This window comes from Falco biarmicus, chromosome 10 (assembly GCF_023638135.1).
Source record: "Falco biarmicus isolate bFalBia1 chromosome 10, bFalBia1.pri, whole genome shotgun sequence".
NCBI classification, from domain to species: Eukaryota; Metazoa; Chordata; class Aves; order Falconiformes; family Falconidae; genus Falco; species Falco biarmicus.
The window spans coordinates 14262492-14290383 of record NC_079297.1 but is presented as its reverse complement, the minus strand read 5'-3'; the positions used below and the strand labels follow the sequence as shown (position 1 = coordinate 14290383).

General features: G+C 49.0%; 1 protein-coding gene across 2 annotated transcripts; it reads right to left on the bottom strand.

Annotated features, from left to right (window-relative positions):
- Window positions 1-565: 565 nt before the first annotated feature.
- LOC130156335 (DEP domain-containing mTOR-interacting protein-like) lies at window positions 566-18070 on the bottom strand. Of its 2 annotated transcripts, none has more exons than XM_056354735.1 (9): window positions 17739-18070; window positions 9902-10080; window positions 6705-6828; window positions 5262-5440; window positions 4468-4653; window positions 3958-4098; window positions 3564-3634; window positions 2010-2114; window positions 566-837 (listed from the first exon to the last, which is right to left on the bottom strand). In XM_056354735.1, the coding sequence occupies exons 1-9, from the start codon at window positions 17822-17824 to the stop codon at window positions 712-714; spliced, it is 1197 nt and encodes a 398-aa protein (XP_056210710.1). In that variant the 5' UTR covers window positions 17825-18070; the 3' UTR covers window positions 566-711. The 2 variants fall into 2 exon arrangements, with proteins under 2 accessions (XP_056210710.1, XP_056210711.1); XM_056354736.1 differs by lacking the exon at window positions 17739-18070 and adding an exon at window positions 11539-11743.
- Between the last annotated feature and the right edge of the window lie 9822 nt (window positions 18071-27892).

Below are 27892 nucleotides of genomic sequence, written 5' to 3'. Positions count from 1 at the left end.
TTAGGCTCCCCTTGCCCCTGCTGCCTCCTGTCACTAGGCTGGCAGCAGCCTAGGATGTTTGGGACCTTTGCCTGGCTCCATGCCGAGGTGAAGCTGCTTAATGGATTTAAGCATTACGAGGAGCTGGGGGCACAAAAAGCACAATGGTGGGAGCCTCACCTCTTCAGGAAACAGCCGGGAAGAGCAACTAGCCCTGGCTGTGAGCGTGGCCAAGCCAAAGAGTAGCAGGAGCCTTGTACTTTCCCTACAAGGAAGCATACATTGTTGTATTCATTCCCTTATTTTCTTGACAGTCGATGGCATGGCTTATGGGACCATCTGGAAAGCACGTTGTGTTCTTGGTAGACTGCAGACAACTCAGGGGAGCTCAGACGTACTCACTTGCTTGGTATCAAACTTCTTGCTGCTTAACAGCTGTACCAGCTGTACCACCTTAGACCTGTTCTAAAGCTTGGTTTCACGATGTGCTGAACTCTCCCACTGGCGTTAAAAAAGAGCTGCAAGAGCTTAGACCCTCTCAAGATGAGGTAGAGCCAAATATTTCAACAACATCAAAATCCGAGACTTGCCCATTAGAATGTATTTATTTGAAAATATATTAAATGCCTGGCTAACATTTCACAGTGAATGGTCAGGCTTGGTCCCCCCAACAGTCCATCCCTGCCCACGGAGCGCCCTGCCTTTCCAGACAGCAGTGGGATGAGACTTCACTCATTCAATGGCTTCCATGACTTCCAGCACGAGAGTTCGTGGCCCTGTCATGATGAGGCTGCTGATGGTCTGGTAGTCCAGATGCAAAACATACATACCATTCACTGAGAAAACAAACTGGCACACCTGCAAGGAGAGGAGGGACAGGTAACCTTCGGTTGACGTCTTCATGGCAACTTCTACCTGTGACTGACTACAGCCAGAAGCTGCAATTGCAAATAACTTGCTACAAAATTCTGCAAACCCTAAAGCATTACCACTCCATAAGCTACATTAATAATCACTGTGCTACAATCACTATATCATAAAAAAGGGACCAAAGGGATTTAGACTGTGAGCTAACAGAGAAAAGAAAAAAAAAAGAAAAAAAAATTAATTTATGAGCAGTGGTTCATTTCACAGATGGAAATGAGGCACAATATTAACATCTAGCAATCTGGTAGCAAATGAGATTAGGTAAGGAGAAATTAACTGGGCTCTTGAGTAAATGAAACAAATTCATCTATCCCCTTCCAATCCTGCCTGAAGCAAACAAGGAGTCACACTCTGCCTCTGAAGAATCCCATTATTTCAAATATCCATCTGACTTTAGACTTATATCAGCTTGTAGAAATTATTCCCTTGCTGCTGGGGTTTTCATAGGGAACTGTGAAACTCAACATTCCTTTCGCTCACGCCTAAAGCACTACACACAAACCCCGTACATGCCTGGGTATAAAATGAGTTTCAAGCCCTCAGTTCATTTCACCTGAGCTGGAAATACTGGAAGTTACTTGATGAATAAAATCAAGGCATCAGTCTGAGGTTATTAAGCTTTCATGTAGGTGGAGGACAGTTCCACACACAGCTACACTGTTAATAGCAGAGAAACACAAAATGCATTGCAAGGGTCTGCTCCTTCCCTGCTTCACCGGGGTTATATATACTTACTGGACTGAACTGGGAATTCTCTGCTGTTTTTTCTTTTTAGTAGCTCAAACAGTTTCAACAGCTCCAAAGTCTGCCATGGGAACAGTTTCATTTTGACAGTTTTTTTTTAAGTTTTAGCTGCCCACAGCCCCTGTGCTGCCCTGGCAAAAGGCAAACGTGCCACCATGCAGCCACACACAGGGCGCTCTGCCTGCAGAGAGCATCCCTCCCTCCACCTCTCATGGCACTGCCAGAGCTCCACACACCGACTCCATTGGATTGATCTCCACTGCAGGAGGTGGGATTGTCACAGAGGATGTGTTCAGTTCAAAAGGCTCAAGCAGAACAGAACTTCTGCCTCCTGTTCAGTCACCAAGAGTGAGAAGTACCTTCATCCCTGCAGCAGCAGCGGGTCCTCCTGGGTCCACTGCCTGGATGTGGCAAGGTCTTCCTCCTCGGACCACAAACCCCCAGCCCACCGCATCCCCCACAATCTACAAGCAGAAAAAAAGGTTTTTAAGAACTAAGGGACTGGATAGAGAACATGCAACAGTTCCTAGCGAGATGGAGAGCTTTGCTCCTGATCTGCAGTGGGTAGGAAAGGGCTGTGCATCAAGTGGGACACAGCACCACAGATTAATTGCCCTCTGCAAAGCTGCTTTCTGATTAATAGTCCCTGTGAGCAAGTGCAGAAGAGTCAAGCACAGGCAGCATGAAGCTGAAGTGCAAGGCATGCACCAAGAACACGTTGAGAACATTTCCAGAGCACGCGTGTGGTGCCCTTTCCTTGACCCAGGAGAGCATTTCTAGGGTGGAAGTAGCCACTCTTCATTTTTCCCCACTCTGATCTTGGTCTGTCAGAGCAGTTTGCTGTGATACGGCCATCTGATGTGACTAAAAGAGAAAAGGAATTCCCAAAGGACTTTGTGCATTACCCATATAAATAAATAACAGCAACTGCACAGCTAAGCAGAAGGAAATGAGCCATGAAGGGCCCAGGCTGGCAGAGTTGAAGGGCAGGGCAAGAGCATTCAGGAGGAGAATGAACGGCATGTCCTCAAACATGCCACACTAATCACCAGCTTTATTTTTCTTGCTCATTCCCACCAATTTCTACAGCACAGTTAATTTGAGAACCTGATCCACAGCTCCTCTGTAATCCCACCTGTGTCAAACCAGTATGGCAAGACAGCTTTCATGCTTCCTAAACTGGCCACTGTGAGATTCCCCATTTCAAAGGCAGGCAGGAAAGGGCTGAGAAGTTTTTCACAAAAATAAACAAGCACAATAAGCTCCGCAGGGCAGGAACTGTCTTGCAACATTCCCACCCAGCACCCACCAGCCCTGCCTTGACTAGTCCTACAGCTTTAGAAATAACTAGAAAAGTAAAATCTCAAAACTCAGGTTGTCTGCAGCATCATGGAGATTTTGCACTGTCTCTGTTTTATCCATGAAAAAGCCCATTATAAGAAAGGCAAGAGTGGCCCTTGGATGTTCCCTGTTCAGCGATGCTCTGTCAGATGCTGATGGATCATGTCAACATGTCTAAGCTGCAGCAGGAGCCTGAAAGATGCATGAAGCTGCACACCACCCTGTGTGACACAGAGGACGAGTGTCAGTCTCAATTGTCACCAGCCTTCACCGATTCTACAGTTTGCATGGAGCTGGATGCGACATAAATGGAAGGTTTTCTGTCCAGGAAACATTGGCTTTCCTGATCTAGCCCTTTGATATACATCAAACTGAAGCAGGGGCTGCGCACATTTTCACCCACAAGAATATCTGAAGGCACCAACCCACTGAGGCTCAGTGAGAAAGAGATGATGTGACATGCACCCAAAGTTTCACCGCAAAGCGGCCAGAGCAGCAGGCAGAGTTATCTAAGAGCAGGCAGCGCGCTCGCTGCCGTTGGGTTAGCAGTACCGTTCGCCAGGGTCACTTACAGTCAGTGTTTTCTTGATGTAGGGGGCCCCAGGGGACAGGAGCTCTTCATTGGTGACGGGTCTCTTTAACACTAGGGCAGAAGGCGACAGATCCTGTCAGAACCAAGGGTTTCATGCAGCAAAGTGCCTAACGAGGCAGCCTGGGGATTACCATGGGCTGGAGAGCAGATGTTAGAACCAGCACAGTTACCACACAGAGAAATCGTTACATTCATCTCAATGTTTTTCAAAACACTTGCACAACTTTTCAAATGAAGCCTCAGAGGTGAGGCTGAGCCTCTCGCAAGTCCCCAAGCTGAGAGGGGCTGGGTTTGGACCTGAGGCTCAAGCTAGCCCCTGCCCTGAAGGGACAGCTCTGTCCTGTGCAACAGCAGGCCAATGCAGAAGCCCAGACCTGATTTGGGGTTGCATTCAGCCACAGGAGGGAATACCAACGTAGGAGCAGTGCTGAAGTAGGGGTTGGAGTTTCCAGCGAGGGAAGTGATGCTGCTCCTTCGAACCGCTGAGACGATTTTGATCTCCTTGTTGGTTTGGACTGAAAGAGGCAGAAATAACAATTACCCAAGGAAGGAACAGACTAGTTTAAAATAACAAACATCCTCCACCAGCCTGGCCCACACCTGAAAGGTGAGCATGCACTGAAGATGGCATTTAATAGCTTCGAAGAAAGATCAAGAGCTGAGTTGATGGTAAGCTGAGTTATTTTCCCTAGATGGGGAGCTGTGATAAAGACTGTTGCTGCATCGGGACATCTACCACAAACCAGTGGGATAGGTGGTCACTCCATGGGAACCCTGGAGGAACAAACACCCTACACTCTGCTGGAGCAGCACCCTCGGCTCTGAGGTACTCTGGTAACGTAACCCCTGCTTTCATACCCCTCTACAAATACATCCACAGTTACCAGAGAGAAAGCTGGTGTTGCCTGGCTCCGGGTTGAGCTTGCGAAGACAGAAGGGGCTGTCCGGGCTCTCGGAGAGGGTGCGAGAAGAGTTCTCATTGAGTAACTCTGTGAGACGGCGCCTCCGTCGAAAGTTGATCCAGAATTGGTAGAGGATGTCACTGTCAAAGAAGTGATGCCTGTTGGAGACTAGGAGAGAGCAGGGAGAAGGGAGAGGCTGAGGAGGTGTGAAAAATACATAGCAAATATACCAAGGGACCCAGATGAATTTCTTTTAACGTCTGTGTGTTCTGCTGCAGTTTTTCTGACTGTTTGAGAATGCTCCTTGCAGGGAAGGAGGACCAGCAGGGCCACCTCCCCGAGAGATGTCATCTCCCAGAGGTGAACCACCGAGTCTCAGCCCTCCACCTGCCCCTGTCCCAAGCCATTCAGAGGATTCCCCGCCTTCGGAATTGAAAGCTTAATTCCTCCAGATGGTTATGATCTCCAGCCAAGCCGGGCTGAACATTACGTCCTCGCAACCCAGCCCTCCAAACCCAGGGGTGCATCCCACTCCTGCAGCCGGAGGCTTTGAAGAACTGAAGAGCAATAGCTCAGATTTCAGCTCAAAGCCTTTGTGGGTGGTGGAAGATTGCTCCAATTTCAAAGGTCACCAGCTCCAAACATAGAACTAAAAGGCCCTGTTGCCATCTCCAAGTGGGCACTTGACCAGCACTTGTTGCATGACATGAATGGGGATTTGTTCTTAGCACAGCCTTGACAGCTATGCTTATCTCTTGCTTTCCACCCTCGCTCACCATGCTGAATGATCCCATGCTCCAGCAGCGCCCGGCCCAGCTCCACCGCTTCCTTTCGGTTCTCTACTTCTCCCTCCTGAACAAGCCAGTCGATCATTTCACAGCCCAGGAAAGTCCTCTGGTACTTGACTGAATTCTCCTCTCTCACCTTCAGAATTGACCCTTCCACGCTCACCAGCCTGGCACAGAGGTGGGACAAGCTCCGTGACGCTGCACAGCCCTGCCGGCCCCGCGGGCTGCTGCCGGCCAAAGCAAGGAGCAAGGCCAAGAGAAGCGGGTAAAGCGTTAAAGCCAAAACACTGCTGCCTGGGAGCAGTGGGAAGAAAGGGAGAAACGCAGTGCCGCAGTCAGGCAGCTTTGTAAATCCTTGTGACAGCAGAGGAAGCAGCTTCAGCAAAACCAGTTCAGCTGCAGCCTCAGCTAAAGACCGCAGATGAAAGCCAAGCAAGCAGCCGGTGCGTGCAACAAATGGCAGGCAGTCCGAACTGATGGAGAAGGTGTCTGTTAGTAAACACATACTCAGTTTGCAACATGGGAGAGCTAAATCCAGTGTCTCCACGAGAGGGTGCAGCGGGCTCGGCTGTGAGACACGCTGGATGCTCTCGCTGGCCACCACCGCCCAGCAGAAGCGAAGTAGAAGGGATGTGCATCTGCCAGAGGGACAGGGAGACATCCGAAATCACCGCGTGCCTGCCTGAAGGACTTCTCCCTCAGTGCCAGGTTGTGGATCTGATTGCCAGGGTCTGAGGGCAGACGTGATGAGAGGAGGATGCTAAAGGAACCAGGTCCGGAGCTTGGTCTGTGGCTGAAGCCAGTCTAAGAAAATGACTCATGAGGTGCCCGGCTAGACAGTTTGGATTTAGAACCAGAACTAATAAAGACAAAGAAAACTAAACACTTGAAGGTGGAAGGAGTTTTCCTTACTGTCTGAGAATTAGTTTTTCTGTTACAGATTTTGCAGATAGGCTAAGTGAGGTGGCGGGATCCAGGTCCCTGGGGGCCCTGAGGGTGCTATACCCTGCTGATTTTGGTGGCAAGTTAGTCCTAGCAGTGCTGATGGAAGCAGCTCACGCAGGGAGGCTGGGGGGCTGCTGGGAACAGCCATTGTGCCCATCCCAGGAGCACTCACACTGCAGATAGCACTCTAGCACTTCCCCAGGCTGGACCCCAGAACCCACAGTTGGGTTGGAGCCCCTGAAAGCATCCATAGGTTCTGAGTACAACTTCTGCCCCAGCCCCAAAGAAGCCAGTTGTCCTGCAGCTGCGACACGGCTCAGGAAACAGCATTTCCCAGTGCTACAGCATGGGGTACCGAGACGGCAGAGAAAAGGCAGCTGTAGGGGTGGCTCCCAGCCGTAGAGCATCATCAGCAAGCACAGCCAGCCAAGCTCAGTCCCAGCGCCCCATGCAGAGAGCTGTTTTGCAGGGGAAGGACTTACGTACTTCTCGTAAAGACTCTGGCCTCTCATGAACACCTTCACATCCTTGCTGAGAGGGAAGGTCCCATCATCCTTGCGGAAGCGATACAGCAGCTTGGCATCCTTGTAGTCCGAGTGCTCATCGCAGACTGGAAGGGGTTCAGAGCAGGGATGTCAGTGCTGCAGGCAGCTGTCGGTCCGTAAGGGACAGACAGAGCTGCACAGACTCGGCAGGGTATAATTCGAGGTTAAAAGCTCTGGGGGCTGCATGTGATGTCCTTCTCTATGCCCCTCATATCACGGAGCAACCAGAAGCTGAGCCTTCGGTCCCCATATGAGCTGCTTGTGAGTGCCTACAGCCCGTGCTGCTGGGAGAGGTCAGTCCCACTGAACAGACAGGGGAAAGCCTGAGTTTGCATCCACATTTTGATCCAGACACTAAAATGTTAATTAGAACAAACAAGGAAATTTTTTTGAATTTAATTTAAATGGTGATGCTTTGCTTTAGACTAAAAGAGAACAAACAGAATTGTCTCAATCAGTCTTTTTAAGAAAGACATAGCCACATGTAAGTAGACTTGGAGGACAGGAGCAAAAAAACCCAACCCTCGCTTCATCCAAAAATGCTATAAAATCACCTCTGTCCCTGCCAAAATTACTTGTTAGCCAAAACATATAATGCCACCAACTTTTCCACACCCTTTTGTGCCAACCCTGCTCAATACATTTGCATGGCAAACTGACCTCAAGAGAGAAATTTTTCTTCAGAGCTAGATGCATACAACTGGAATAATCAAATCTGTATGAAAAGCCTCTGTTTAACCTTGGGGATAAGCACAGAGTCTGTAAATGCATGGCCGTTAAGTGCATGCAACATTTAGCAGGTAAATATTTGGGATACAACTTTGAGATAAGCTTGCCTGAAACAGATTCCTAGACTACGAGTCAATAAAAGCCAAAACCACAAACCAAACCAACAAAAACAGCCCCCAAAACATCACAGTCCAGCTCTTAAATTAGTCAGCCTGCCTTTCTTCAGGTCCATCTGTTTGAAGCAAGAAGGAGAAACTTCATCAATAAAAAATAAATAAATAAATAAATAAATAAATAAAAGAGTAAAGAATATGCCTGGAAAAACAAAGAAAAATGAAAAAAAATACCCACAAAGATTTCCTCGCTAAAGTAATGTAAAGTGAAATTCAAAAAACACAAAATACTTCTTGTGAAAATGTTAACACTTGTTCATTCTGAGCAGACTGGCAAAGCTTCACCCCCTTTTGGCGAGCAGCAAAATGCTATAAACTGCCAGCCTATCTCAGGTTCATCGTTCCTCCTGAGTGGCTGTCTGGGTGCGAAATCGGGATGCTGAAGCCCATGACTCACCAAGCAAGAAGGCAGGTCTGGAAGGTTGTTTTAAAAGGCAAAAGTTTGCATCTTCTTAACTCCAAGGAGCAATGATTCAGACGACATTGCAATTGGGAATTAAGCGCAAAACCTTAGAAGGCTGCGCCCATGGAAAACCTAAGTGTTTTTGCTGTTTGAAGACCAATTTCAATCTGCTTCCAGCACGTAACAGAATAACGGCTCAAACCACATCAGACCCTTAAGAGGCAGCGCAGACAATGATCTCCATGAGATAATTACTGTCTCCTGGATCCCAGTGGAGAAAAGGGGAAAAACTGGGACAGCCTCTTGCAAAGCACTTTGCACGGTGCTGCGGTAGCTGGCAGTCCTGTTTCCACAGGACTAACAGAAATTCGTGGTCACAAGGCAAGTTGGAGAGTCAACTACTGTGTCCTGCCAGGAATTACCGCAGAAGCAGAAGGGATGTGTCCGTGATAAGCAATCAAAACAGCACTGGTATCCAGTACTGCCCAGGTTTAATTTAAATGGATTTATTTGAAACCGTTGGCTGGACAGATGGAAAAAATAATCAGTTTTAAGTGTTAATGGTTAACTGAGAACTCACTGCTTCAGCTTTATGCTTTCGTGATAAAGCACAGCAGCAGTTTATTTTTATTCAAGGCAGCTTAATGTAAAGGGCATTAACCTCAGCAAGTAGCAGATGGCGACAGAGAGTGTTTGCATTGCAGTGGTCAAAGGCAGCTATTTCTGGACCCTGGAGGAGAGGGGGGAAGAGAGGGCTGGGTTTGGTGTGTTTGCCATCTGCTTCTGGCTCCTCAGCTGCATCCTCTGGTGACAAGCTGCCACCCAGCGCCAGGCTACCACCGCCCGTGTCCCAGGGACTTGGGAGCACCAGAGCTCAGCCACGGGTCAGCAGCAATTCCCACCGAGGGCTGCACCGTCCGAGGCTGGTTGGTCATCCAGGGATTTTGATTCTGTTTGGGCCTCGAAATCCCAGAGAGGAGCAGCTCTTCACCGGTCTGAAGCATGGATTTCCCGCTGTTGTAGCGGGACCGAGGGCTGGACCTCGGGGATTGCTCTGCAGCTCCGGGACAGGCACAGGCCACACCACATGACCTGAGCTAATCCAAACACTGCTGAAAGTTCCAAATAATTTTTAAAGAGAAAAAAGCCTGAATACTTGAAGCATCAAGCTGCTTTCCCCTGACTCCCCTCCTTTCGTTGTTTTTTTCCTTTGGGGGGGGGGAGTATTATTATTATTATTTTTCCTTTTAACAGGTTCCATGGACAAGCCTTTGAAATGGCATACTGCTTCAGCCCATTTACAGGTACTGGATTACTTCCCACTTCAAGTGATGTGGGCTCCACACCCCTACTTGTCTCACCTCAGCATGGATGGGGAAAACTGAGGAGTGCTGGGTTCTTACGGTAAGAAAAAAAGAATTTTCCTGCAGATGCGAAGCCTGTGCTATAATTCAACTTCCACTTCTGCATGACACAAACATGAGCTAGACCACCTTCTGTAAAAATATCCACCACTGGCTGCCAATGCAGTTGCTGCAGGGCAATACAGGTCAGGCATTCCTCAACTTGCTTTTGAATAAAGACACCTCAGATGCTGGTCTGTCTGTGGGCAGGGACCTGGCCCATCCCCCAAAGCAATGCAGCTTCACCCAGCCCCACACAGCCTCTTGCCTGCCCATCACCTCCCAGCTTCTCCAGGAGCCCTCGCCCACAGGAGGTCGTGAGCAGGGACCTGACCACGTTGCCATATCCCAGGCTGATGGACACACACGGTGACCAGACATGGAGCCCCTCCCCAGGGAAGCTCCGCGGGCAGCAGAGAAACCCACACACCGTGATGAATGATGTAATGGTCCATTAGCTTCTGCATGAGGCGGATGCCCGTCTCTCGGTCTGGTGCTTCTTTGTGGTCGATCAGCCAGTCTGTGAGCTCCTTCGCCACGAAGCAGTTTGGGTACGTTCGGAGATGGTAACGTCGGTCCTTAATGAGCTTCCCATCGTGGAGGCGAAGCCTAGAGAGAAAGCCAGCCATTGAGCAGAGCTGGCGTTACAGGGGAACTTGGGTCCAATAGCCCAGCATCTGCCCAGCCTGGAGAAACCAAGGATGATTTGGGACTTCTGGCAAGCACCCAGCGCCTTATAAATTCGACCAAACCTCTTGGCTTTGCAAAACTGCATCAGTTAATCCTAGGGAGCCTCTCCCTCATCCCCTTCTTGCCTCCTTATCACTACACAGATTATGTAATTGCCTGCACCAGACTTAGTCTGAGCCATACGTGTCTTTTTGTTCTAAGCAAGCCTCTAAAAAATACGCAGCAGCTAACTGAAGCTTGTGAAGAAGGGCCAAAACCCAGGGAGGGGGTGGGGAATAGTAGTACATAGATTTGTCATCTTGGCATGATTTTGTGTCTAGTTCTTCCCAATAACCATGAAAGCAGGAATGTAGCTGCCCCCAGGACAAAGTCTTAGTCATAGCTCGGGGTGGGAGCAGCAATGGGAGCAGCAACGGGAGCAGCGATGGGAGCACTCCTTTCTCCCGCGTGTGTCTAAGAGACAAGTGCCAGCTGATCCTATGCACTACCTACTAATCCATGTACCTACCATTTCACAGCAGCGGACAACAGCCCTGACATTTTCTGGTTCAAACTGGGATAGATTGGGACAGAGTTTACCAAAACAACAACTTGCCCTACGCTGCAAACCCTGACGTGACAGCCAGCCTGTGACTCCAACAGAAAGATACACCTGGATGAAGGTTACTCAGGTGAGTACGGCTTTGACTTTTTAAAAGGGCCTTAACAACCGAGCAAGCTACAGAGATCTTATGTGTTCCAGCCAAAGCCAACTCAACTTGGCAGGAGATCTGTCCGGGAGCCAAACCTTTGCCCTGTAGCCATGACTGTTCCCAAAATACTAACCTTGGAAAACGCCCCGTGCATGCAGCAGACTCAGAGATATTAATTAAATAACTCCTCTGTAACTCCAGGATGTTTCTGGTTTCAAATTATTCATTTCAACTCCTCGTTTTGCCTTGGGCCAATATATTTTACAACGGCATTAATCACTGCAGCCTTTCTTTATTCCGTGCTTCAAGTTCTTTTGTTCTTTTTGAAGCAGGTATGCGTACGACACAGCACATTGGACAACAGTTTCAGGCACCATACAAGAAGTTTTAAATATCCTAAAAATCTCTTAGATAATAATGGATTATCCTATATTGTAGGATTTACAAATACCAGAGTCTCAAAAGTCTTAAGATAAAACCTTTTATTGGGTGAAGAATGAGTAATTGATTGTTGTAATTAATGTTAAGGCTACTGTGAGCCAATATAATTCTTAACAGATATTGTCAGAGCTTCCTGGTAACTGAAACACTGACCCAAAGGCTCGTGCAGAACCAGCTCCTGGCCTTGCCTCTGGAGCCCTCCCTCACATACTGGGGTCTATATGTGGCGTTTTACTCCCTTTACCTGGAAGGCTCCTTCCCACGCGTGACCAGCAGTTGCCCTGCGTATGGGTTTTACCTGAAGAGAAAGCCCACAGACAGCTGCCTGCTGGTTTTAGAGTTTTTAGCATTTTCCCTTCCTTTATTTCACAGTTCACTGTCAAAATGCAACCAGACAGAGTCAGCAAACGGAGAGGCTCCCCATCCAGCATCCCTCTGCTACAGGAGAAGACAGTCAGTCATTTTTTATATTCTTTCTTTATAATCAGCAAGTGGGATGCCACTTTAGAGGTGTGTTTGGCAGAGATAAGAAATGTACCAAGAGTATTCTATCGCTATCAACAGTCTGCAGGAGCCTATAAAGGCTATATATATACACTCATACACACACACACATATATAGACACACATATATACACACACTCCTTCACCCACAATAACACACAGACCATAATCAAACAAGGCTTGACTAGAAACTGGCTGGGAGAATATTATTTCCCTTCTAGGTCTATTTTTATCACATTTCAGAGTACTGCAGAAAGTACACGGGTCCTGGGGGAAGGAGAAAAGAAAAAAGATTTTCAGTAAACAATACTACTAAAACCTAGGATTTAATATATATATACACACACACACACACATATTTTGAAACTATTCCGTCGGGCACAATTGCTAGGACAGGAATGAAGTGGTATTTAAGCACCTCTGGAGCAGCAGCATCTTGGACCCTCATGGGCTGTTTTAAGGTTGTGACAAGTTTGCCCTCTTGCCTGCAGACCCAGGGCAGTGGAAGATGCACAGCTCAAGTGTCCTGGTGGTCTTTTCACTTTCCTCTTGTTTACTGTTTCCCATCAACTACAAGGAGATAAATTTTGTCCTTCAGGCAGACAAGGACATCACACCCACTGCGCCTCTGAACGGCTCAGCTGACACTCTCCAGAAACCAGCCCGCATATGATGTTGCAAAAACAAAGTCAGTGAAACTGTGAGTGGTTTATAATCATGCTTCTACATAAAAAAGTATTAAGGATGGATGTATAATACAAAATTATGAGTTTTCTAGATGCCAAAACCTGTCCCGTGTACACGTTACCTCTTCAAAAGGGGGGGAAAAAAAAAAAGAAAAAAAAAAAAAAGAAAAGCACAGAACAACACAAGGATAAAATGCTTGCTGGAACATGAGAATCAACCCTTATTAAACACTCCTGGCTTGGCACTTGGTACGCTGCTTTGAGTAGACTGTGTTAGGTAACCGAATTGTTTCTTTGACAAGGTCACTACAAAGGCATCATTATTCATCCTGTGTAACCTTGTTGAAAGGGAGATCCACAGCAGTGCAAATAGAAGGGAAGAAACAAAAAAAAAAACCCAAAAAAACCCCAACCAACAACCCACAAACCTCTAGGGGAATCAAGAGTTCAAGTCACTTCAGCTTTTACAAGCACAACTTCCCTGCTTCTCTGGCAGCCCCGTGTTGTCCCAGCAGCGTTATGGACGTCCACTGCTGGAGAGCAACGCCAGGAGATCCTCTCTTGGTTACTTCAGCGCATTCACATTTCATAAAATTTCAGAACCAAGTCTGAATTAGGGCATTTGCTGAAGCAAAGGGCTTTCCTGTATTGGAAAAATCACTATTTTTATTGTGTCATAGTTGTCATGTGTCAAAGTGACAGTCATTCTGCACCCAGTACCCACACGTGCCTGTGCGGAGTGGGAATGTCTCCCTGTGCTGCTCTCCATCACCCCCCACCCACTTAAACAGACCTTGAGCATCCCAAATGCCAAGGTGGATCTCTCAAGGATATCAACTCAAGTTCACATTCCCATAGCAGTTAAGCATAAACAAATGGCCCTGGAATGATGCATCACCGAAAGGATCTTTTCTGTTCCTATCTTTACAGAAAAAAACTCCCAACAGAAACAACAAAAAAAACCCCAATAACAACCAAAAAACCCAACAAACAAACAACTAAGTGCTCAGTAAAAGACAGCAACAACCACAACAGCAGATCTGCAAAATAGCTGCTGGAGAGGCACATTCAGGCAAAACAACTGCTGCAAACAGGCTCAGCAAAACCCGGTTTGCTGCACCCCCAGTCTGCAAAAGCACCAGTAAGTTCAGGGGGCAGAGGGGAGTGCTTTGCATGCCTGTCGCAGCCCATAGCGGTGCAGAGATGTTTTATTTTTCTACTTGTATTTAAATGTATGTCTAGGAAAACAAGACTTCAATCTCAAAAAGAAATCCTGGCAAGCACAAGCCTACTTCCCAGTCCTCACTTTCACCAGTGCTGAAAATTTAGTAATAGGCTTTTTAAGGTCATTCTGATCATGTAGTCTCATCTTCCAAATAACATTCACCTGGTGACTGCCACATCAAGCAGTGTCCCACAACTCCTCCAGGAAGACATCCCCACTTCAAGAGACCCAGGGTCAATAGAGAATCATCAAACCTCCTGTGGACCCAAGATTTCTGGCCAGAAATACAAATTTTGGCATGTTCAGCTACAGACCTTTAAGTGAGCCCCATTTCCAGAGCATCAAAGCATGAGCACTTTATTTAACAGAGTCAATTTGAGTATCTAAATAAAACACCCAGCAAGTTTGAAAATTTCATACAGTGGCTGAAATCACTGTTTTGTTCTTCATTAGAAGAGAACTTTCTTTCTCTTCTCACTTTTTCTACCCGAGACATAAATTTACTAAGTATATTTTACATTTTAAAGTGATTAATGCAGCTTAACAGAGTTATTAGAGAACAGCTGGTTCACTTGACCATGAGGAACACCCAGAAGAAAGCACACGAGGGCTTGTCTGTACTTGAGAAACTCAGATTACAGCAGGGTGTGAATCCAAAGCCTGGTAGTTGTTCCAGAATATCTCTGTGCAGATAAGCCATTTGTTGCAATTAGAAATGACTAATTGGGCCTCTCTTACAGAATGCCACCCAGGAACACACAACACCCAGGGAAAACTAGTGGGGTTTTCATGCAGGTTTGTATGTCTGAAACAAAAAGAACGACAGCGGGAGCCGTGAGGAAGGAGCTGAGACAGCAACAGCAGCTCTCTCAGACCCAAGACCAAGATATCAGCGGAAATTATCTTCATGTTTTTGACGGGGAGAGACTCAAGCCCCAAAACTCCTCTTCCCCTTCCATGGGCTAGCATCCCCATGGAAGCAGGAGGACCCTGGCAGACAGACAGCCTGAAGCACAGCAGCCAGTCTCCCCTCAATTCCTTTAGGATCTGGTTTGTTCCCAGCCATCCCCACACAGCATTCCCTCACCCCTCGCCTGTGCAGCTATTTCTGGCTAGGAAACACATCCTGACACTGAACAGACTCATCCCTCTGGCCAAACCAAACTCGGAGGGATTTACAAACTCGCTGGGAAGCCAAAGAACTGTTAAGATGGAGCAAAGGTTTGTTTGATTAAATGCAATAGTGGGGAGGCAGGGCAGGAAGTGGAGAACAGGGAAAAACAAATGTTTGAGATTTTGTGTAGACACAGCAACGTTATTTGCTGATGGAGGCTTACAGAGTCAGGGCAGACCGAGAGGCTCCTTTACATGCTGCTTTATTCCTCACGTGGGGAAAAGCCAGGGAGCACAACACAGACATTGAGCTAGCCCTGCCTCATCTGCTCTCGCTGAGACAGCATCCAGCTTCTTTGCCTCAGTTTCCCCATTGCTACCTACCGGGCATCCAGGCCCCGGGAGGATTCATACCACCAACTCCGTACCTGGCAGGCTGTAAGATCCCCAAAATACAAGTGGCAGACTCGAGCACTCGGTGTGTTCTGCTCTGCACCACTCCATTCTCCTTTCAGCCAGATAGGCTGCAGGGGAAGGAGGAGCCCAGCTCCAGGTTGGTGACCATCCCATCACCCTCTTCCCTGAGTTTTACACCCCGTGCTGGCCAGCAGCTCCTTCCAGTCCTTCTGCACTGGGAACAGGCTCCTGCCCAGCCCCAAGCAGAAGGATGCAACTGCTGGTGCTAAGCCAGCAGCGAAAGGACCCACGTCTCCATCACTGTGAGGGCTGGTACTCTGCTGTCCCTCCTTAGCGTTTCGACCCATTACTCACAACCCAGCTGAAGGAGAACAACCCTGCTGCATGAAATCCACCTGCTCTTGTCCGTGCAACAAAGAGCTCCAGCATTTCAAGAGCAGGTCAGGGGCTTGAAGCAGTTGAGGCTGCCCAGAGGCAGATTGGGTCTGCTCCCTGTGCCGCAGCATCTGCAAAACAGCGTGTCTCCCAGGATCACGGGTGTAGCACGCGCCAGCTCCCGAGGTGAGAGCTCTCACCTTGTCCCTCTACTTATATGTGATTCCTGCCCCTCCTGTCACCCCTTCCAGCAGGGATAACCTGCGCCTGGGGTAGCAACCTGAACAGGAGCAAGCAGTTCGTGATTGCAACCTGCTGTGATGGGTTTGGTCTGAAAACTCTCAGGTTTAGGGAGCTCCCTAACCTTAACCAGAAAACTCCAAGGCACTTCAGCTACGGAGCGGGGGGAGCAGAAAAAGACAGCACCCCAAGACTGCATCCATTTTGGGTTTCCCATTCAACTGCATCCCAGTTGTGCTAATGGAAAGATACTCTCTCCCTGCATGAACCTTGCCTCCCTTCAGGCTTTTAGCATCATTTTTAAAGGCTCAGGGTACATTCACACTGACAATAAGGAGTAAAGTTTCCATACAAATATTGGGAGGAAAAAATGAGTTGGTATTTCTGGTTTTCAGAAGAGCATAAGCCACTTCATTCCCCTGGCACATGGACCCAATCACAATATTAACACATGGCTTGATTATTTTATTTTCTCTCTGAATATCTGACTCCTTCCTTTGGCCCAGGCTATAGGACTCATTTTAAACCTCCATCACTCCAGACAAGTAAAATACTGGAAATATAAATATGAATAGGCCTACCCTGCCCATGGGATGGAAAAAGTCATAATTTTACATCTCTTGCACTGAGTTATTGAAATGAGGCAAGTCATTCAGGTCAGTGGCTGCTTTTCCCTGTAAGAAAGTTAAGCTCATTTTCAAAGCCTCGCTTACAGCGTGGACTGCAAATCCTGCAAAGGCAGAATGGTTGGTGCAGCCTCCACCCCCAACAGCAGCTCCCCCAGTCACTACCTAAGGAAAAGATTTAATTTCTGGAGCTAGGACAGTAATATTTGTGAAAGACAATAGACTGGAAACATGGCTAATCATCATTTAAAATCCAGCCACTTGGACGTTAGCTGTGTTTTCAAGATGGGGCCCTAATCCTCAGTTGGAAATTATCAATCCTTGATCCAGTACAAGTAATAAAGCTAAAAGCTAATGTGACTCACAGAGAATGGACAACAGAGTGGGTTTTAGGAATCTGATACTAGCACACTTGGGCTCCGGACTCTTTACATTATTCCAGGATATATTTCCTATTTTCCACCCACATTTCAAAACAAAACAGAAGGGCTCCAGGTACAAACAAGCAAACTCTACTCAAGAACTAGAAAAGCCTACACTAGCATGTTTAGAAGCAAGGGAAGGTGGAGGGCAAGGGGGACGGGGAGGGGAGGGAGGGTTCTGACCCCAGATACACAGGGAACATGATTTCTCCACTACAGAGGTTTTCTTGCATAGGAGAATATATTTCTGGCTTCTTAAGAAAAACAAACTGAGAAGCTACTCAAGGACTGGGACTGAAAACCAGCGGTAGTTCCCAAAAGTGACTTTCCAGAGAGGGAAGATCCTACAAGTTGCTGTGCAAAACAATTCGGGTGCTTAGCACCCATGAGGTGACCTCTCAAATCATCCTCAAAAGTCCGAACACCTCGGAGGTGGTGCTGTCCCCATCCAGCCAGGGACCAGGAACCCTGGGGAGGCTGCTCGGCGTCACCGCATCAGGCTCTGCACTTGGGGGAAGATGCAAAAGGAGCAGAAAGACCCTGTTGCCTTCTCAAAGCACCTCCAACATACACACACACCCCTGCCCGGCACCGGGAGGTGAAGGGCAGGAGATGCCCAGGGAGGAGCAGCAGGACAAGGTGATATGGGAAGGGATCTAGTTCACCAGTGGTGAAGCGAAGGAAGGATCAGCAGGTACTGGGGAGTGGGGGACACTAGCTGGGTGGGAAAGAGCTCACTCAGGGGTAAAACTTTGCACCTCCTGCTAACAGGGTACAGTCCAGAGCCCCAGGTACAGCCCTGCCCCAGCCTGGAGGAGGGCCCCATCACCTCCTACCTCAGTTGCTCTCCAGCAATCATCACCTCTGCCCTGTAATGCTGCTCCGTGGCTTTCTTCTTCAGGCTGTTGCTCAGGCTCTCCATGCTGGGCTGCAGGCGGGCGGCGCCGGGCAGATGCGCCCGCGGCCCCGCACATCCCGTGGGATGCGGGGTGAGGAGATGCCGCCGCAGCGCGGTCCCCAACCGGCTGGCAGGGGGCAGGGGGCAGCCTGAGCTGCCGGCTCCGGCTCCCTCCTCCCCTGCCCCGGAGCCTCCGGAGGAGGAGCCTCTGCCGGCTGAGCCCGGCTCTGGGGCTTCCCACCCGCTGCCTCCAGCCGGGCTCCGGCTGGGAGCCGGGAAGGTGGCAGGTCCCTTTCCAGCAGGCTGGGGACCGTGTCCTTCCCCCGTGCTTTGCGCAGCTGACTCCAGCAGGCACACACAGGCTGCAGGAGGAGTGGTTTGATCAGCAATAAGACGGACAAAGTACTTCCTTCTGCTGAAGTTCTCTATGAAGGGTTCACGACGTGCCAGTCCCCGGTGCAAGCCATGAGGCTTGTTCTCATCCTCTTCCCCAAGGGCTTCCCACCTCTCCCCAGAACCAGATGCATCCAACACCACGGCCAACGCTTGCTAAAAACCGGGCTTAGAGCAGCTTGAGTCATTCCTCGTTGTAGCAGCCATCACAGAGGTTGGCTGGAGAAGCACGGGCTGTAATTAGCAAGAGCTGGCACTGATGAGTCTGGGACTCTGTTGATGCCAAGCTGTTTGCCTGTATGGTGCTACTAGCTACAGCATTTGAAACGGACCTCCAGGCACTGGTACCTGCCGCAGCTGCTACCAGCCGTTTCCATCATTTGAGGTATTTGGTGTGATACATTTTGACTAGCAGGCCAGAGCTGACCTGAAAGCAATAGCATTCAGCAGAGAAATAAGCAGAGGAATTGGGATGTGGAGATGGTTAATGACATCCATTGTTACCATCAGATGCATGTGCATTTGTATTTCCATTAGTTAAAGGAGTGAAAAGTACTGGCTGGCATGGAGGACCAGACCTCAGAAACACAAAACAGGGGGAAACCCACCAAAAGAGAACGTGGAGAAGATGGGGGTGAGGGGTGGGAAGGAACTAGTATCAGTTAAGATTCTGATTCAGTGTGAAGTCTAATAAAGCAGCAGTAAACTAAATGCTGTCTTTAATTACATCCTCTTTAGCAGCAATTCACCAGCCAGCAGCTAGTTAGCCAGTACCTCCATCAGCACAAGCAGACCCCTCCAGGCTTACACCCCCCTCGCCATAACACGACACCAAACAAGCTCAGGTTGGCATTTAAAGAAGCACAGCACGCAGCGGCCGGGCCGAGGTCCCAACTCAAAGGGAAGCCTGTGTGCCTCCTGTCCCGGAGGAGCAGCGAGCTGGCACGTGGGACCACGCAGTCTTGGCACTCCCGAACGAGCTCAGTGTCCTAAACCACCGCTCGCTGCCCGTGGTGGCAGGACGGCATGCGAGCGGGGAGGGCCAGCTTTTGCAGCCTGCCTGCCGTCCTGGCTGTGTTGGCCCTGGGCCACCTGTGCCCCCGTGTCCGTACCCTCTGGGACCTCTCTCCCAAAAGCAAGTTATTGAAACACTTTTGCCACCAAGTCTTAAGAAGTGAGATGGTGATCCCTGGGCTCCTGGATTCCTAAAAGATGGATGCTGAAGCCTTTCAAGGGGAAAACAGGTACCTTGCAAGCTCTTCGGAGTCCTGGCTGGGGTGCTGAGCCCAGTAACACCCCACTGTTGATACTGTCACTGGCAAATACTGCTAGTTCTTGCAAAGTCAGGAGAGGATTTTCATACCACCCCAGGAGAGACTCAGCTCTTGTGTCTGCTGTCCTGTGGGTGCCAAGGCACACCTTTGCAAGGGTTGAGTCCGTGCCACACAACTCGTTCCTCAGGGTGCAGTCTGCAGAATCACTTTGCTGATGGGTGTAAGTGGGGTTCATCTCCCCATCTGGCAGCCACGTTCTCCCTACTTGGATGGCTGCAAACTTGGTTGACTCCATCTGGTACCCTCTGGGTTTTCTGCCCCATAACACAGCCCTACATCAGGCTTTCACTGATTTGCACAATTTGTTCCATCACGTCCACATCCTTTTTGGCGATCAGAATGCAAGCACAGGCCCTCCCACAGAGGGTACCATTGCCGACCCAGGTAGGACTGGCACCTGACACTAGGAGAGACATTCGTACCCCTGAGCAAGCATTCAGGGTGTGCACTGCCCATCTCCACGTAGCCAAGTACAAAGCACAGCCTGAGCAGCGGGAGAGAAGGTGGGAGAAGATGTTTCTGCACATGCAGAGATGGGGACAGAGCAAGGAAGAACAAGCGACTCAGGGTAAAGTCATGGCTGTAGCTAGAGGTATGTTGGTCCTCTGGCCAGCATCACTGCTGGCTCTGCTGATGAAGGAGCAGCAGAGCTGTAGCTAGCGGGGCTGAACAAATCTCAGTCTTAGCGCTGCTGTCCAAGCCAAACAGCTGCTGCAACCTGGACGCACAGAGAGCAGCAGTGATGGGCTGCACCAACAAGGCTTCTTGTATCCAGGCTCTCCTAGAGCGTACTCTCTCCCACGTCCTGCTGATCACACCATGCCATAAATGCAAGAAAACAGGCCCCCCTTGTGCACACAGGCAGGCTCAGCCAGCAGCCCCAGGGCAGCTCTCAGAACCTTTCCTGGAATCCACTTGGATGTCACTGATGCCTCTGTGTCTGTGCCAGTCTCAGCAAAAGGGCTTTTAAGGTGCTCTGGGGGCAGGCAGGGCTCATCCCTGCCCACTGCTGCAGCATCCCCATCCGTAACGTGGCTGTGTGCGGGGGGGAGAGCTCCCCCAAAACCTGCCCAGCGCATCCCAGTGCAGGCAGCCGGCTCCTGCACCCCACCAGCACACAGCAGGGCGATGAGCACTGCGCTCATCCTCAAAGCTGAAGTCTGACTCTCATCCATCCTCCCCCAGGCCATCCAACCTGGAAGCCACCACAGACCTCATCCTTCCTCCTAGCCCGTGGCAAACTCGGAGTTTGCCCACAACAGCACCTGGAGGCGGCTGCTCTCCTGCACTCACGGTGTGCATGGGGCTGCTTTGGATGGTAGAAACACTAGCGCAGAGCTAAAAGCAGAACGATGTAAGGTTAATGTCACCTCATTATCAGCGTAATGGGTTGAGAGGATTCAGCTGCTGCTCTGGCTGGTCCCACGACCATGTCCTCTCACGGTGGAGGTGCACAAGAGACCAGCCGCTCCCCCTTTGCTTTTTTTCTGGGTTGAGTGTTCTTTACTTCAACTAGGGAGGAACTGCTGCTGTTTTATTCACTGGATATTAAATGTCTTCCTTAAAAAAATAAATGAAAAAGAGTATTTCAAGTGAAGCTCCAAGCCTGAGAGTGAATATTTTGCTGTTATAGTAACAAGGTAAAGGATTTCAGCTCCTGCCAGCTTCTTTCATTAAAAAACACAGGAGGAAAAAAGCTTATTGCTTCCATAAATAACCTGTAAAATGTACCCTTTAAATTAGACATTAATGTTTCTACTTAAGCCTCAAAAACAAGGAAGAGAAGTTACTAAAAATACGTTATCTCCCCTTCCCAAGCCCTGAGAGTACTCAGTTATGAGAGCAGAGGAAGGCGCAGCAGCCAGCAATCTCCAGGTCTGCTGAGGATGGTGGAGTTGTGCTTGGAAAGCTGCTGTGGGCCTGACGGGCAGCTCGATGGGCTAAACCTTCTCATGAGAGGACAGAGGACCACTGTGAAATTACAACTGTTACAGAGAAGGTGACTATGTCTCCCAAGGATCAGGGCCAAGCTCGTGAAATGAGTCAGCAGGCAAACTGTAGGATTTTTTTTCCCCTTCACCAGCATAAAATTAAATTGTGTGATTTATCACCACTGGATATTAAGCTTCAAAATCTAAACGGATTAAAAAAGGGATTAGGTAAACTCATGAAGGACAGCTCTTGGTATTGAACATGGTAATCCAGGTACTTATTTCTGTCTTCATTGCTGGAAGCTGCGAGAATATGTTACTGACAAGGTTTCTCACCATTTTGTATCCTCTTTCCATGGCATCTGCTACTGGTCCACATCAGAGGGAGGGTCTAGACACAGAGAAACTTCTGCTCTCCAACAGCACAGCAGTCTGAATGCCACAACCTTGGGGTTTTACAGTGGCATTTAGTAGGAAGAGCATCTCATCAATTCAGAGAATTGCAGCACCCAGCTCTTCCCCGACCTCAGGGGTATCCTGCCGCAGGTCTGGCACCTTGCCCCCACAGCATTTGGTCACCAAAGGGCATACACCCCGAGCAAGCCATTAACTCCATCCTGGAGCTGACAGTATTTCAGGGCTGGGAAAAACAAACCCTAGACATGTCTCCCCCACTCCCCATACACGCAGGGATTAATTAGATTTGATTAGTTATCAGCTAGATCTACAAATGAAAAGCGCCATTCATGGTACGGCTTCGGAGTCCAGGGCTGCACCGAACGTGCACACAGCACTGCAGAGCCACCTCGTCCAGGGCTCCCTTCCCGAGGAACTCCAGCATCCGAACATTTCTGCATCAACAGATTAGCAAGTAGTTTGTCTTCCTAATTGTTCAGAAGAGATCAAGGCACCTCTAGGTACAGCCAGGGATCTTGGTGTTCAGCTCCTGACATTGTTACAATGTCAAGTAGAAGGTTCAGCACCCGCTGATTTATTTTTTTTCTTCTTTTTCCCCAAGCAGGGCTGAGGGAGAGACAGGAGGGAATTAGGTGAGTTTGTTTTTACATTATAAATGCACAAGCTGTCAAAAGGTAAAATACTGTTTGTAAAGCACTCCTTTTCTGCAGCAGAGGACACGGCGAGTCACCCCTGTCAACGAGTGCACCAGCTGCCCTAGTCCTTTGCCTAAATTTTGTCCCCCCCCCCAGCAGCTCAGGGTCCCCATTCCAAGCAGGCAAGCGAAGAGCTGGAGAAGTCTCCTGTGCAGGGCAGGAGAGCCTGGCAACAGGCTGAGATTCTGATTTTCCCTGCCCCGAGCCAGCCGCACGATGCCAGCAGCCCGCAGCTGGCCAGTGGCCATCGGCTCTCGCCCCGCATGCTGATTCTGATTCAGCCTGGGGAGGGGTGGGGTGGGGAGAAAAAGAAAAAAGAAGTTCACAGCCAACACCAGCGCAGTAAAATCCCTGATTTTGCAGGGCCTGTGTTTCGTTTGAGCAAGAAAGCCCTCCCCAGGTCAGGCACAGCGAGCTCTTCTTGCCTGAGGCCACCTTCCCCAGGGGTGACTCCTGGTCCCCAGCAAGGTGTGTTCACCTGGGCTGGAGCCCGGCCAGCTGGGCTGGGCAGCAGAGGGTAGGGCATTGTTCGGGAGCCAGCCTTTCAGGAAAAAAAAAAAAAAAAGCTCATATTTGGCTGCAAAGCTCGAAATCCACCCCCGGGGCTATTTGCTGCTTAACTCATTGATGTCGGTGCCACAGCAGATGCTGGAGGCCACCGCACAGCAAACACCTCCATTAAAAAAAAAAAAAATCCAAAACCAAAAAACCCCACTTGAAATAGCACATCAGCAATAGTGGGGGCATCTTGCATGGAGACCTCCCACCCAACAGCACCCAGGGGAACGGTCTCATAGCCGTTAAAGCCAGCCAGCCAGCCAGCCGAGATGGCTGGGCACCAGGGAAGCGTGCTGCTCCACAGAGACTCCTTCGTTTTGGTGTTGGAAGCTGATAATGAGACTGGACAGCAGCATTCTGCGAGCCCAAGTAGTTGGAGAAGATTTATTACCTTCTAGTGGCAGAAAATGAGCATGTTATTCAGCAATTTCTCATTAGCAAGTTATAAATCTAAGCCGGAGCTCTCATGTCATTGAGTGTCCTTCATTTTGTTCCAGAAAATAAATTTGGATGTTAGAGCAATATATATTGCTTCTCTCCACAGAAAAGAAGGACTGCTAACCCCGAGCAATCAAACATAATTCAAAATAATCTGGCTGGCTTCAAAGCAGCAAATAAGGGGAACTGTGTTTCCCTTAAAACTTTAAACAATCACAGTTCAGTCATGGTTCTCCAAGACTACAAAACTATACAAAAGAAAAAAACCTACAAAACTACAAAACTATACAAAAGAAAAAAAACTACAAAACTACAAAACTATACAAAAGAATAAAACTTTAGCTTGCAAAAAGAAAAAAAAAAATTAAAACAAATCCAAACCAAAACCAAAAAAAGAACCAAACAAGAAAACAACAAAACAAAAAACCAAAAGCCAAAAAAATTAAATTCTCCCACAATTACATTGCTTCAGGACCTGCAGCTTTAATGAGAACACCACCAAACACTTACCTTCATAATGAACTAATAAAAGTTTTCATTGAAAACAAAAGAACAAAGAACAGCAAAAGAAACGCTCTTATGCAACAAGACATGGAACCTACATCATCTTCATCTCTTCATTCCTCAACAGGGATTAGAAGAAACATTAATTATTAATTGTCAATATTATAATATCAAAATTGTTAATTATTAGAAGAAACAAAAATACCTGGAATAGTCCTTTCTGCTCCCATACTGCTGCTTGGGTGTGAGACATCCAAGCGGGCCAGTGAGTTTGCCCGCAGGGTGAGGCTCTTCAATGCATTTTTAAGATCACAGTCAGGTGTTGCAGATTGCTCGGAGAGGGACACAGAGACTTCCCGGTCCCTTCTCCGGGGTCTGCGAGATGCACCTCCGCTGGTCTGGCTCCACAAAGGCTCCAGGAGGAGCAGACTGCAGAGCTGCTCTCTGGCACGGTCTGGAAACCCTCACCTGGGCCAGGGCCACATCAGGCACTGCATGGGGCATGCAGTCGCCACTTCTAGTCCCACATTTCTCCCAGAGAAGAAACCCTCAAGCTTCAGAGGTGGGAAAGTCTCCAGTCTCATGCTGTAATAGGAACACATTAATTACAACTAGCCTACAACTGAATGCAGCCGAAGGAACCCCTTCTGGCAGGGGAAGGGTAATCCTGCCATGATCCACTGAAGAGACTGCTGGCTGTTGCTGTGCCACCCCTGTACCAGGAGCGATGGAGAGCACAGCCCTGTCCCAGCTGTGCCACCCCTGTACCAGGAGCGATGGAGAGCACAGCCCTGTCCCAGCTGTGCCACCCCTGTACCAGGAGCGACGGAGAGCACAGCCCTGTCCCAGCTGTGCCATCTGTACCAGGACAGCTCTGTCCTAGCTCTGTACCACGGCTTTGTTGCTCCCTTGTTACAAAGGGCTGTTGCGCTGCTTTAACAGCCGCGGGCCAGGGTAATGAGGGTTCTCATAACAGCCTAGAACCTGGTGTTTGTTACAGCCTGAGCTTTAACAGCCTGAGCTCCAGTCAGCCTGGTGCACTCAGCCACAGAGAAGGGAGCACAGAAATCCCAAGGCAGCAAGTACGATCAAAAGGAGTCGCTGCGTGTGGTTGGAGGAGAGGAATTTGCATCATGTAGGCTTGATAGCACAGAAGTCAAAGGCAGAGGGCAGGCTGCAGCTTCGGGTAAGCAGATACACGAGCAGGAACACATTTCTCATCCTGCATCCAGCTAGTCAAACCTCACTTGAGCTAGGTGTTCCTCCAACAGCCACGCACAGTAACACAATCCCCTCTAGAGGAAGGAAGGAAGAAGTGAGGCTTTTCACCAGCAGCATCCCTCTGACCACAAGCTCCCAGAGAGCATCTTCCACGTGAGCTGGTACACTGCCCCGGTCCTTCCTTCGTTACAACCAGTGTGAGAGAGGATTTGCACTGGGACTGATCCAGAGGAGTTTCAGCCCAAGGAACGCACGCTGCAGAGCCCTGCTTGTGTTAAGATTACACAAGCAAATGGTCAACAGCCCAAGGAAGGTTTACTGGTCCTAAGCTGGTGCCATGAAGCAGCTACTCACAGCACAAGTGCTTCCCACTGGCATGGATGCTCAGCCGTAATTCATCAGAACACATCAGCTTCAGTTTTATTGTCACACCTCCTGGTCCACTGGCAGCAGCAGCCAACCAGGGCTGAGCCGTTTCACCTCCAGTGCCTTGCGGGTGCTGGAAGGAGATGGGTCACAACTGGAGAAAGGCAGGTGACCCTCGGGACTGCACTATGGGCAAAGCCCAGGGTGTACATGGCCTTTTACAGGTGAATAAAGAAGTCCTTCATAACCATCACGGAGAGGGCAGGCATTTAACAGATATGGAGACAGATAAATCTGTTCTGCAGAGGTTTAATGTAACTAGCTGGGCTATCACTAGCAGCCTAGGTTACACAAGAAGTGTTCATTCCACTTCTTTGATATGTAACTTGGTATGGAGCAGAAAGCATAACTATCTTAGAGACACACCTTGGCGTGGGGAAGAAGTTTGAGACCTGCAGGCAGTCTTAGATTCAGATGTGCTCCTGTACTGCAGTAACACCGGGGAGCTTGAGTTGAAGGGTTAAGCCCTGTTTAGATGGATTTGTAATTCAAATCCAGTGTATTGCATCGTGATACACCCCAAAAGAGACAGCCGATGGCTGGAGTCAATAGGAAATTTGTGAACACAGAGTTGAAATAGCAATTCACTCTTGAACTGTAACAAGCCTCTATGCAATAAACAGGGAAAGGTTTCAGCAAAGCAAATTCCTAGTTTGACCTTGATCACAACAGCCTTTATATAGCCTGGCACCTCAATTTACATTTATTAACCATCCATGTCAGCAGAGTAGGAAAAAAAAATCTATGTACAAGTGGGTTTTGCCCGAGGTAGTCAAACCCTTGTATTTAAGGCAAGTTGAGCAATCCAGTGAAGAACTGCCATACTATGCAGCAGCACTTCAATCAGAAATGGAAATTCTTTTTTTTTTTTTTTTTTTTTCCCCCCACAAAGACACACTCCAGCCTTTCTGTATCTCCTGGCAGAAGCCGATTTATCTCCTGTAAAACTGAACAGCCTCAGCAATGCAGAACCACCTCTCGAGAGGGAGCACACTTTGGCAGAGCTTGAAGGGGAAGACAAAAAACTGGTTTACAAACTGTGAAGAGCTGATAGCACTGGATTTTCCTGCTGGAGCAGTGCTCATGATCCTGGCAAGGTAGAACACAGCTGTATTCTTGGCTGTCCTTGTAATCAGCCCCACCAGAGAGACTCTCTCCCACTTGTTCTCAGCAATTGCAAGTACAAGTAGGCTTCTTCTAGGAGGTCTTTTCAGTATTTATTTCATCTCTTCCATTTTTAGCCAGTTTAAACATTGCCGCTGTGGCAGTGTTGGTGAAACTCAGAGATGGGAGGCAAAGCTGAGGACAGAAAAACACAGCGGTTTCACCTTGCCTAAATTTAGCGTTGGCGACTTGCTGAGAAGAGGAGGCTAACCTCTCTTTTCCCACAGTACTGATGAGATGGAGCTTCTGGCTGACAGAGCACAAACAGCCAGAGCCAAGGCCGGAGCACGGCTTGGCCTCCGTGCAGATTCGTGCCTTTACAGATGATGAACGATCATGCTGCACAAGCTTCAGGGTTTACAGCTTCCCAACAGGGCAGCCCAGCTCCACTTCACCTGCCTTACAGGACTCCCAGATTTCACCCAGCGGCCACATCCCACCAGCCTTTGGCAGAGCGGAGGGGAACAGCCTTCACCCTGTCCCGATGCCCGCTTGGTACTGGGGTACCCGCGCACTGCTCTGAGCCCGTGGAGCTTGGGGAAGGCGATGGTGGGCAGCAGCTCCCGAGGGAGCCAGAAGCGTATTGTGAAAGGCAGAGCGCCGGTGGTGGACCTGCTGGAGTAGGTGGAGTGCACGAGAAGGGAAACCAGGACACACCGCGTCCCCGCTGCCTGCTCAGGCACCTCAGAGGGACAGATGTTGGGTTCCTTAAAGTCAGTGAGCTGTGAACCCCGGGAAAGCCAGGCAGCCATCTTCTGAGCCTGCGTCTGCTACGGAATGTACGCGAACATCTATAGAACGGCAAAACAGCTTCAACTGCACCAGCTCGTTAGTGGGATCAGAGCGCCAGGCTGCCAGCTGCCAAGGGACAAAGAAATGTTCACCCAGCAGAAGCCAGTGGGGCATCGTAACTGTAGTAGTGATCTGTTCTCCCTCAAGTCAAGGGCTATGATATTTTCTGGTCTACAGACTCCACTTTTTCTATCAGCTTTTGCTGATTGCACTCAGCTT

What these genes read in the sequence shown, in the direction of transcription:
- LOC130156335 (XM_056354735.1), bottom strand. Translation starts at nt 17,824, where the DNA reads ATGGAGAGCCTGAGCAACAGCCTGAAGAAGAAAGCCACGGAGCAGCAT. An exon ending in ATTGCTGGAGAGCAACTGAG is followed by an intron (nt 10,081 to 17,738) that starts GTAGGAGGTGAT and finishes CTTTCTCTCTAG; the next exon opens with GCTTCGCCTCCACGATGGGA. An exon ending in GCATGGGATCATTCAGCATG is followed by an intron (nt 4,654 to 5,261) that starts GTGAGCGAGGGT and finishes GCTCTCTCCTAG; the next exon opens with TCTCCAACAGGCATCACTTC.